Source organism: Ranitomeya imitator, chromosome 4, assembly GCF_032444005.1.
Source record: "Ranitomeya imitator isolate aRanImi1 chromosome 4, aRanImi1.pri, whole genome shotgun sequence".
Lineage (NCBI taxonomy): Eukaryota > Metazoa > Chordata > Amphibia > Anura > Dendrobatidae > Ranitomeya > Ranitomeya imitator.
Genome location: NC_091285.1, coordinates 331,815,410 through 331,827,972, shown reverse-complemented (window position 1 = coordinate 331,827,972; position 12,563 = coordinate 331,815,410). Strand labels below are relative to the sequence as shown.

Genomic DNA, 12,563 nt, shown 5'->3' with positions numbered 1-12,563 from the left:
AAGGACTCCTTCACATAACTCCGCATAGCGGCGTGCTCAGGCACAGATAAATTAAACAGTCGACCTTTTGGGAATTTACTACCAGGAATCAAATCGATAGCACAATCACAATTCCTATGCTGAGGTAGGGCTTGGGCTCATCAAATACATCCCGGTAATCAGACAAGAACTCTGGAACCTCAGAAGGGGTGGATGACGAAATAGTCAGAAATGGAACATCACCATGTACCCCCTGAAAACCCCAGCTGGACACAGACATGGATTTCCAATCTAATACTGGATTATGGACTTGTAGCCATGGCAACCCCAACACGACCACATCATGCAGATTATGCAACACCAGAAAGCGAATAACCTCCTGATGTGCAGGAGCCATGCACATGGTCAGCTGGGTCCAGTACTGAGGCTTATTCTTGGCCAAAGGCGTAGCATCAATTCCTCTCAATGGAATAGGACACTGCAAGGGCTCCAAGAAAAACCCACAACGCCTAGCATACTCCAAGTCCATCAAATTCAGGGCAGCGCCTGAATCCACAAATGCAATGACAGAATACGATGACAAAGAGCAGATCAAGGTAACGGACAGAAGAAATTTTGACTGTACCATACCAATGGTGGCAGACCTAGCGAACCGCTTAGTGCGCTTAGGACAATCAGAGATAGCATGAGTGGAATCACCACAGTAGAAACACAGCCCATTCAGACGTCTGTGTTCTTGCCGTTCAACTCTGGTCCAAGTCCTATCGCACTGCATAGGCTCAGGTTTAAGCTCAGGTAATACCGCCAAATGGTGCACAGATTTACGCTCACGCAAGTGTCGACCGATCTGAATGGCCAAAGACATAGACTCATTCAGACCAGCAGGCATAGGAAATCCCACCATGACATCCTTAAGGGCTTCAGAGAGACCCTTTCTGAAAATAGCTGCGAGCGCACCTTCATTCCATTGAGTGAGTATGGACCACTTTCTAAATTTCTGACAATATACCTCTATCTCATCCTGACCCTGACACAGAGCCAGCAAATTTTTCTCTGCCTGATCCACTGAATTAGGTTCATCGTACAGCAATCCGAGAGCCAGGAAAAACGCATCGATATTACTTAATGCAGGATCTCCTGACGCAGGAGAAAATGCCCAGTCCTGAGGGTCGCCACGTAAAAAAGAAATAATGATCCTAACTTGTTGAACTGGGTCACCAGAGGAGCAAGGTTTCAAAGCCAGAAATAGTTTACAATTATTTTTGAAACTCAGAAATTTAGTTCTATCTCCAAAAAACAAATCAGGAATAGGAATTCTCGGTTCTAACATAGAATTCTGAACCACAAAGTCTTGAATATTTTGTACTCTTGCCGTGAGCTGATCCACACATGAAGACAGACCTTTAATGTCCATCGCTACACCTGTGTCCTGAACCACCCAAATGTCTAGGGGAAAAAAAAGGCAAAACACAGTGCAGAGAAAAAAAAATGGTCTCAGAACTTCTTTTTTCCCTCTATTGAGAATCATTAGTACTTTTGGCCTCCAGTACTGTTATGATGAGGTAATTCAGTACCACAATGGACATAGAAGTCAGAGCACATACAGTGATCTGACAATAACCCAAAAACATAGAACGAGCTCTGAGACGTGGGAACTCTGCTGACCGCAATCCCTAATCCTCTCCAACCACACTAGAGGCAGCCGTGGATTGCGCCTAACGCTCCCTATGCAACTCGGCACAGCCTGAGAAACTAGCTAGCCTGAAGATAGAAAAATAGCCTACCTTGCCTCAGAGAAATACCCCAAAGGAAAAGGCAGCCCCCACATATAATGACTGTGAGTTAAGATGAAAAGACAAACGTAGAGATGAAATAGATTTAGCAAAGTGAGGCCCGACTTTCTGAACAGAGCGAGGATAGGAAAGGTAACTTTGCGGTCATCACAAAACCCTACAAAAACCACGCAAAGGGGGCAAAAAGACCTTCCGTACCGAACTAACGGCACGGAGGTACACCCTCTGCGTCCCAGAGCTTCCAGCAAGCAGGAAAAAACAAATAGACAAGCTGGAGAGAAAAAAAACAGCAAACAAAATAGCAAAGCGGAACTTAGCTATGCAGAGCAGCAGGCCACAGGAACGATCCAGGAGGAAACAGGTCCAATACTAGAACATTGACTGGAGGCCAGGATCAAAGCACTAGGTGGAGTTAAATAGAGCAGCACCTAACGACTTCACCACATCACCTGAGGAAGGAAACTCAGAAGCCGCAGTACCACTTTCCTCCACCAACGGAAGCTCACAGAGAGAATCAGCCGAAGCACCACTTGTGACCACAGGAGGGAGCTCTGCCACAGAATTCACAACAGAAGTGATGGCAAAAAAAAAATTTTTTAATGAACACATGAACAAACCAATAACCTGATGAAAACACGTTTCCCTTGTTTATTGGGTAATTGCCAGCATGCTTACACGAGATGACAATTGGCGAACAAGTGTTCTAAGAAACGCTCTTTCCAGATAGTCTAAATGGGTCTCTTAAGTGAATGTATTGCTATTTATCACTATTGCACATAGTTAAAGAACCACTCTATAAATTTTTATTATTTCGGCCCTGGAGTGGTGCCACTATTGTAATATCCCTGACCCTAGTATTATACATTCCAGCTTCTTCTATTCCCGATGCTGCTCTAATGCCGATCCGCCATCTAGCGACCGCAACTTCTGACTGACGGAAGTCCAAAGTAAGTGACAAACTCTAAAAGTAAGTCTTTGAGAGCCACATTCAGGCTCTCATAGTTTTACATTAAGTAGTGACTTCTAGATCGACCAGCAAACACTGGAATGATCCGGCAAGTCACAACCTGCTGAAGAATACCAACCGGAGTGGCACCGATAAAAGATGAGGACGGCAGCTGGTCAGTATAAGTCTAGTTAAAGGAAATTTAGATTAGTGACACCATGCCAGCAGTATAATAAAAAAAAACTGCTGGAGTGGTGCTTTAAGAATCTTTTCTTATGTTTTATATAAACCACAACTGTACTCTCTAAAACCTTCAAGGTCAGTTCCTAAAAAAATAAGATGTTAGAAAATGAAAATTGCATTTGCAATCAGGATTCATTTCTTTTTTTTTTCTTTAAGCTTTTTTCATAAAATTGTTAGGTACGTGCTAAGCTATTGAAGTCCATATATTCATGATCTGGCGCTCGCCCCGCTCAACCCCGCTGATTGACAGCTTTCTCTCTGTACTGTGCAGCACACGCAAATAATCAGATTCATATCAGATTTTATGCTGGTGATCATATACAAATAATAATAATTATGTATGATTTTTAAAAATAGAAAAAGGGTAAACAGCTGCCAGACATTTCAAGCACCACTCATCTATAAAGTGGCATCAGTTCATTAATATATGAAAAATAATCATACATCAGCTGTATAGACTGGTGTGTTATTATAATAGCGTATTTATGTGAGTGGGGTTTTAGTCTGTTATTTACTTGGTATCAATGTTTCAGGATATAAAGATTCTCTTTTTACTCAGTTTTATATGATCATTGTGTATTATCTGTTGATTGAAATTGTTATATTGTGTAAATACATTCATATTTCAATAGCTTTGCAATAAATGGAGTGGTAGAGCCTTCAGCTAACGTTTTTCAAAACTCAAGTATGCCCTTCAAAGCTATGCACTAAATACACACACTTGAAAGAATGATCTGAATACTGTATTATTAAATTGAATACCTATGTATTCACTTATCTATTTTACAAACATCGATAGATATCAAAAGCTACATTGATAAAATACAAAGGGGTGTACGATAACACAGCATACAATGTGGTAAGCGCATACGAATAACTGATATATTGTGAAATGCTACAATTTTCAATTATTGTAAAGAAACTATATATCTCTCTATATATAATATTTTGCCAAAAAGTCCACAAAATTTTCCAGTTGAATTGCCTGCATTAGTTGAACAGATGGCGCACTTCTCATGAATGTCTATTATTTTTTTTTAAAATATATATTCCTTTGCGACATTTATGTACAGATTGACAAATGAATTCTCTACCATCTGTGCCTTGTTCTAGTTACATTTTGGCCATGGTACACATTGACATTGAGGAGACCGGTCCCTTTGCTTTAAAGGCTAACACGTCTATGCATAAATTTGTATAACATAACAGTTATAAGATATGGACACCTTCAAGGTCAATTATTTATTTATTTTACTTAATGTAAAAAAAATCTATTTTACCATTGTGATTCATTAAAAATTCTGCATAGTTTGACCAGAACCATAAAAATATCCAAAAACAAATCATTATATTTGTAGGGGTTCTAAACATAGAGGTTAGGCCTCTTTCACACTTCCGTTTTTTTACAATCAGTCAAAATGTTGAAAAGACGGATCCTGTGCAGATTGTAAAAAACGGGTGCACTGGGTCCGTTTTTTTGATGGATCTGTCGAGGTTATATGCACATATTGTGTATGCGTCTTCGCTGAGTTTTTCCGCTGCGAAAACGCATACACAACACAACCCAGGTTAAAAATAATTTACAAAAATAAAAAATCGTGATATGCTTACCTTCCGGCGTCCCTTGCAGCATCTTGAGTATCGGGAAGGCCGGGGGACGCCGGAAGGTAAGAATATCATGATTTTTTTTTTTTAACATTATATCTTTTTATTATTGATGATGCATAGGCAGCATCAATAGTAAAAAGAGAGAGAGAATTTCCCTGACGGGAAATTCTTCCTTGCATGCTCAGTTTCAAAAGATGGCATCCGTTGCTGGATTCCTGCTTTTGACAGTCAGCGACGGATCCTGCGTCGATAGGCTTCCATTATAGCCAACGACAGGCAGCGCAGGATCCGTCGCTGAGCGATTTTCCGATGTGCAGAAAAAACGTTCCCCTGTGCGTGGTCTCCGCCCGACGGAAAGCAATTGCTAATACAAGTCTATGAGAAAAAAAACGGATCCAGCAGAAACATTTGCTGGATCCTTTTTTTTAACAAAACGACGCATTGTGACAGAAAAAGAAAGACGGAAGTGTGAAAGAGGCCTTAGTCTCCCCTTCATAGACAAATTAGTAAATGGTTGAGTTACTGGCATATGCAACCTAGAAAAGGATACAAAATATCCAAAAACATCACTCAAAGAGATATATAATATTAAAATATAATGTATATTTTATTGCAAAATAGTACGCATTAGAAAATAATACACATTAAAAAAACATGAATCAAGAAATTAAACTTATGCATGTGGGAGGGATCAAAAGAGGAAATGAATCGAGTATGAAAGGGTGGTAGAGTGGTGTAAGGTCAAACTGCGAATACCAGTGGCATAAGTATATATGAACCCTACATACCAGGGATGCCAAAGTGGTAGTCAAATATATAGATATAAATATATAAGTAACATTTATTTCATCCACATGGAGAGGGGTGCAATACAGAGGTTACCCATGATGTAGTTAGTCGACCATCCACAATACCACCCACCCCAATGCGCATTTCGCTGATGTGCTTTCCCCCCTTCTGTTGCATGAACCTACAAATCCCAGTAGGTCCTGAACAAAGCTAAGGAGATTTTGGAAATTGTTATCAGTCATCATCAGACTGGACCATGCAGGAACCACTGTACTAATGAGATACAGGCAGTATCACAAATAAACATTTACATCCTATTACATCCAGGTATCTTAAAGGTGACATCTTTTCTGATTAGAGTACTTTTCTTTATTTTCTTCTTTATCCAAATGCTATGAGGATTTTTACATCCACAAATCATTTCTACAGACTTCATTGTCTCTGGTCTTCTGCTGCACATCCCAACAGGTTTCCCTTAACAATAACAATGCAATTAGAATGCTCCTGAATAAAAATATCTGCCATATGCAGTGCCCCTGAATAATTGCCCCTCACTATGCTCCCTGCACAAATCATGACTCCCACACTGTCCCTCTTTTGGTACATGCCCTTCACACCGCCCTCTCGTTTCTCTGCCCCATCATACTGTCTCTCCTATACTGATCAGTCTGCGCTTCTTCCTCACTCTTCTGCATGCTGTCTCCTCCATACCATACAATTATACTGTCCCCCCATGCTTCCCCTTCTCTAAACTGCCCCCCTCCCCCACACTACCCAGCCTCTGTACTGCTCCATCACTGAACTAAGTCTGATGGGAATGTTTTTACATATATGCTAGCCACATTAGGGAGAGACCCAAGTTGGGCTAAATGTAGCGGGACGAAAGAGACCGAGAAGCCCTCTACTTAAAGGAAATACATAGTGGATGCTTTCCTGAAACGGAAAGTACTTGCAAGCAGCATAATACAAAGAATAGCAGGTTTACCCAGAATCTTTTGCAGTAGGTGGAGCTATGCAAATCATCTCTTTCCACCCCAGTCTAATCCACAGCGCTTGGAACCGCCAAGCGTGCAATGCTGTGGATTAGTTTCTAAATTTACACAGCCAACCAATTCCTACCTGTGGACACGTGTTTCGGGCTTTAGGCCCTCATCAGCACAGGGCTGGAATTGGTTGGCTGTATGGAGTGGGGCTCGGTGAGCAAGCGATACATATATGCTAGCCACTTTAGGGAGAGACCCAAGTTGGGCTAAATGTAGCGGGACGAAAGAGACCGAAAAGCCCTCTACTTAAAGGAAATACATAGTGGATGCTTTCCTGAAACGGAAAGTACTTGCAAGCAGCATAATACAAAGAATAGCAGGTTTACCCAGAATCCTTTGCAGTAGGCGGAGCTATGCAAATCATCTCTTTCCACCCCAGTCTAATCCACAGCGCTTGGAACCGCCAAGCGTGCAATGCTGCGGATTAGTTTCTAAATTTACACAGCCAACCAATTCCTACCTGTGGACACGTGTTTTGGGCTTTAGGCCCTCATCAGCACAGGGCTGGAATTGGTTGGCTGTATGGAGTGGGGCTCGGTGAGCAAGCGATACATATATGCTAGCCACCTTAGGGAGAGACCCAAGTTGGGCTAAATGTAGCGGGACGAAAGAGACCGAAAAGTCCTCTACTTAAAGGAAATACATAGTGGATGCTTTCCTGAAACGGAAACTACTTGCAAGCAGCATAATACAAAGAATAGCAGGTTTACCCAGAATCCTTTGCAGTAGGCGGAGCTATGCAAATCATCTCTTTCCACCCCAGTCTAATCCACAGCGCTTGGAACCGCCAAGCGTGCAATGCTGCGGATTAGTTTCTAAATTTACACAGCCAACCAATTCCTACCTGTGAACACGTGTTTCGGGCTTTGGGCCCTCATCAGCACAGGGCTGGAATTGGATGGCTGTATGGAGTGGGGCTCGGTGAGCAAGCGATACATATATGCTAGCCACCTTAGGGAGAGACCCAAGTTGGGCTAAATGTAGCCCAACTTGTGTGTTTTTCACACTTATTTACTTATTTCTGAGCTTCTTTTGGCTGATTTATGGCCACGTTAAAGTTGAGATCAACTTTGCAGTCATAAATCAACTGAGAGGAGCTGATAAGAAGAACTTAATATCTACAAACTCTCCCTAGAAGAAGCTCACTGATGGATTCTCAATCAGCAGATTCCGCAGCCAGCAATAGTCAGTGGAACAAAGAGGCTATGGAGGGCAAACAGTGCAGAGTTTTTAACTGAAAAAATTACTTTTATCCAAAAATGCATGCATTTATGTAAAGTAAAATGAAGATGTCCATATTCTTTGTAGACATTTCAGCAGTATAACACAAGATGAACAATGCATTATGTGTATTACACTATAGATCTACTCACAGTAATGCAAAGTTAAAATGATCATCCTAATGACTCTGCTTATGCATGTTGTCAGAATCTCCAGATACATAAGCTTATTATAGCTTCATATCAATTGCTTTTTTTTCCATTACATCTGTTATCAACATGTCTCTGTATCTTTTTTTTCCGTTAATTTTGATTATAGTTTTTAGAAGATTGAATTTATCCAAAGACATATACATACGCTGTATAATCACTCAGCTACATTTGGCATTATGGTTATACTTTACTCCTGAGAAAAGCCCTTCTGTGCCTCAGGACATGCTCACATATGCTATTTCCCCAGAGTGTCACATTCGATCACTATACATTTATTTATTTTTCAGAGTTTCTTTTGTAGGCTAAAACTACAGCAGTGACTTTTCTATCTGTTATACAGAGGAACCTATCTATTGCTACACACCTCACAACTTCACCCGGGACCAAGCACTGTATGCCAGAGGATATTGCTGGACAGAACTTAAAGATGCACTTCCAGGTGTGAACGCCAGCCAGTGGCCATCATTGTTTGAACACAAGTTCCTGCCATATGCTTTACTGGCCTTTGCTGGAATCATGTATATTCCTGCCCTAGGATGGGAGTTCCTTGCCTCAACAAGATTGACTTCAGAGTTGAACTTCCTACTTCAAGAAATTGACAACTGCTACCACCGAGCAGCCGAGGGAAGAGCACCCAAAATCGAGAAGCAAATTCAAACAAAGGGTCCCGGCATTACAGAACGAGAGAAACGTGAAATTATAGAGAATGCAGAAAAGGAAAAAAGCCCCGAACAAAACCTTTTTGAAAAATATCTAGAAAGACGAGGTCGGAGTAACTTTTTAGCTAAACTATATTTAGCAAGACATTTGCTCATTATATTTTTAAGTATCATACCAATGACTTATTTAAGTACTTATTATGCTACACAAAAGCAGAATGAGTTCACATGTGCGCTAGGAGAACCCCATCTAAAAACTAGTAACTCAAAATTGCATATAAGAGTTAATTGCAAGTTGCCATCTGTCCAACTCCAGCGAATTATTGCTGCAGTCGATATTTTTCTTCTTAGTTTCATGAACCTAATCATCCTTATAAATTTAATACACCTCTTCATTGTAAGAAAGTCCAACTTTATTTTTGACAAATTAAATAAAGTTGGAATAAAGACTAAGAAACAATGGCAAAAATCCCAATTTTGTGATATTAACATTCTAGCCTTGTTTTGTAACGAAAATCGTGACCATATAAAATCTCTAAATCGTCTTGACTTTATAACCAATGAAAGTGATCTTATGTATGACAATGTGGTTCGTCAACTACTCGCAGCATTAGCACAGTCTAATTATGACGCTACTCCAACCATGCGAGATTCCGGGATCCAAACTGTAGACCCCAGTCTAGACCCTGCTGATATTGATGTCAACGAGCAGCTTGTTATAAAGCGACCTAGAAAGAAAATGAAGTGGATCCCAAGTAGCAACCCTTTACCCCAACCCTTCAAGGAACAATTAGCCATAATGAAGATTGAAAATAGTAAGCCAGAAAAGCCCAAGCCAGTGAGGAGGAAAACTGCTACAGACACCTTAAATGCTCCACTTATAGATGCTTCCAAAACTTCACCCCAGCCTTCATGTCAAAAGAGTGAGGCCAGCAGCATGGCAAGCATCATCAGTGAAAAGAAACACACTCGGCACTTCTCTTTAGATGTTCATCCTTATGTACTTAGCAATAAAAAGGCCAAACCAGAAACACAAGAAACTGCTCCCATTGCAACATCAGAAAGTCAAGAGAATGGTTTCTTTAGCCAAAATGAAGGTGTCATGGCCCATGTGTCTGCCTCTGTTAAAGGTAAGATCTGTGTAGCCATATATGTTGATTGATTGTGGGCTACTTCCAGTACATTTATTTCCATTCACTACATACAAGTATATTGAATCTTGAGACATGTAGAATCCTTAATGCAAAGTAATATGTACAAACAAAGCTATCCTGATAGCACTGATAATAATGAGCCACAGAAACTGAAATTCTGAAAACTAACATGTAAGATAGTGGCATTTTAATAGACGTCATTGTGGTTGTGTGTATTGGCTCCAGGCTTCAAGCCATATGGCACAATGCAAAATGCCAATGTCAACACAAGATGAAATGATGAAAATTATGTCTGTAGATCTTATGTCTTGGTCCATTTCTGGCTGTTCTATTACTCGGACTGCCAGGATCACAGCAAGCAACAAGATATACCATGTATTTGGAAGGCTACACTCATATGCTAACTTTGCTACTTGATTTTTATGTCATATACCCAATTTTCAGAAAAAATTTTTTGGGACATGTGATACTACTAAAATTGCCTTTGCTAAACACAAAATAATTATTATTTCTCCCGAGTGAAAAACAAAACAAATATTCTGAAGACTTCTACTTCTTCCAAATTCAAACACGAAGAATTTGGTACCATTATCATGAAACAGATGAGGTAGAGCTGTAACTCAGTCATTGTCACTTAGGCCAGGTTCACATTGCGTTAAAGCAGCCCGTTCAACGCATAGCATTGACGGGCAGCGTTAACGCTATAGCATACACGCCATCACGTTATGCTATACCGCTAGGACAGACAATTCATCTGTTCTAGCGGTGACGGAGCCTCAGACGCTGCAGCCCGTGTCCGAGGCTCCATCACTGAATGACGGCACATCGCTAGCGCATGCCGATTATGGCATGCTTTGGCGATGCGCACAATAATAGGGGTTAATGGCAGCGTTAACGGACTGCGTTAAACTGCGTTATGCCGCGGTTTAACGCAGTCCGTCTAAAGGACTGCATTAACGTAATGTGAACCCAGCCTTATGTACAAGCCTGTGAGCTCATAGTATACTTACCCTTCATCTGCTCCAGGGCTGTACCCAGACCTGGAGCAGCTGACCCAAGGGTCAAAGCAGGAATGTGGAGCACAGGAGGGCAAAGACAGAAGCATAGTCAGACAGCCCAGGCAGGCAGCACGGGTTCACCATGCAAAGCCGGGGTCAGGAGTGGGGTGGTAAGACAGAATGGGTAAACAAGTCAAGTCAGTAACAAGTGTGACGAGACAAAAAAAGCACTTAAACTGATTGCTGGAGACCAGACAGACAGGAACCAGAAACCTAAGTTCAGGCAGGGAATAGAAGGAAGAGCTGCCTAATATATCTCCTGATAGGCTAGGGAGGCCAAACTCTGGAGGATGCAGCAGGCTTAAATTTCTGCAGGATCTGGCCATGCCTCCCTTTAACTGGATGGAGACAGCAGGAAGATGCAGCAGAGTTGGTAGAGCAGAATGACGTAACTCAGTAAAGCGGTCTGACATGGAGAGGGAAATAGCAGCAAATGGTCTTGAGAAGGATGCCAGTCCGGTGTGAAATAAAAGCCACTTCTTTATTTATTGGGGATCAAGGATCTTCATTTTGGTTAGCGCAGCCTAAAACCGTAAATTGTCCTTTCCTTTCAATCGTCCTGGTGGAGTTCATCCCCCAGCCACGGAGGAGCAAAAACCGTTATTAAGCCTTCACTGAAGTTGTGCCTACACAACTCACTGAGGTGAGCAGATGACCTGGTTTTAATATATATTTTTTTAGGAAGGTATCACCCTGTGGTCTGGTTCACTCTGTTTCCCTACAATGTTTATCTACGTTTTTCCTCCTGTACACGTTAGTACAGCTTTCCTCAGACCGCACACCGCCTGTACGCAATATGGCCTCCGATGGACCAGACTAACTCAGCAGCCCTGCTCCTATTGAAAACTCTGCACATTGGAAATCTCTTTTTCAATTGGAGTAGATGGTTTGGCAGGATTGGTCAAATGTTCTTCCTCCAGCAGCCATTTTTTGGGGCAGTACCTCTCTGCAGTCTATTAAGAAGGCTGTAATAACAAGAACAAAAGGAGAACCTATAATACATATATATTAGTACTGTATGTGCCACAAAATTATACCCCTAACACATGAAAGTTTAGATAACTTCATCAACCCCTTTAATTATTGGTGAGACCATTGCAAGTATTCTAAAATGTGTTTCTGCTTTTTTAACAGATGTATCCAAATCGTCTAAAATTCTTGAGAAAGAAAACCAGCCATTATCTGAAAGCTGTGGAGATGTTTCAGTATCAGGGACATTTCTTACCAGTGGCAGTCATATGGTGAACGCTACAGTTTCCACGTCAAGCGTTACCCTCAGTCAGCTGAAGCCTGAGCCAATGAGTGTATTCAACCGTAACCCAACTCATCCCTTGCTCCACATAAGCACTTTATATGAAGACAGGGAGGAACATGTTACTACTCTGATAGATAGAGATGGAACCTCTCCAGACTTAGCAGATATAATTACCGTCATACCACCAAAGCAGGCCATGTTAGCCTCTTACGAAGAACCTAGGGCTATAATAACTTCAGTGGACTATTAGATTTGGTAGACCGCATTACACCACCATGCAAACTCACTGCATGAGCATGGAAATTAGAAATGAGCTATCTACTAAATATGCAACCAGCAACTTTCATACAGCTTAGTCACCACTGTTGGGTATCTAAACATTCCTCCATGAAGTCAGCAGTGTAAAGCACAAGTTGTATTGAGTCTATTAGATAATGCAGCATGACACTCAGGCAGTATACAAACACTGGGCTAAATTCCAACTGGGCAGTAAGCCACTCACAACTGGTTAACATTATTATAGTGTTAATTAGGTTTGATTCATAAAAACAAGCTACTGTATGTAGAATTAGAAGTATTTTTATTGTAAATCACAAAGGTGTG

At 41.2% G+C, this 12,563-nt stretch overlaps 1 protein-coding gene across 1 annotated transcript in view; it reads left to right on the top strand.

Annotated features, from left to right (window-relative positions):
• Positions 1–12,326, top strand: part of PANX2 (pannexin 2) — a 73,971-nt gene extending 61,645 nt beyond the window's left edge. The window contains exons 3-4 of the mRNA XM_069762040.1: positions 8,175–9,623; positions 11,840–12,326. Of these exons, the coding sequence (XP_069618141.1) occupies positions 8,175–9,623; positions 11,840–12,210 (1,820 nt within the window). The 3' untranslated portion in view covers positions 12,211–12,326. The remainder of the gene's footprint in view (positions 1–8,174; positions 9,624–11,839) is intronic.
• The last annotated feature ends 237 nt before the right edge of the window (positions 12,327–12,563 follow it).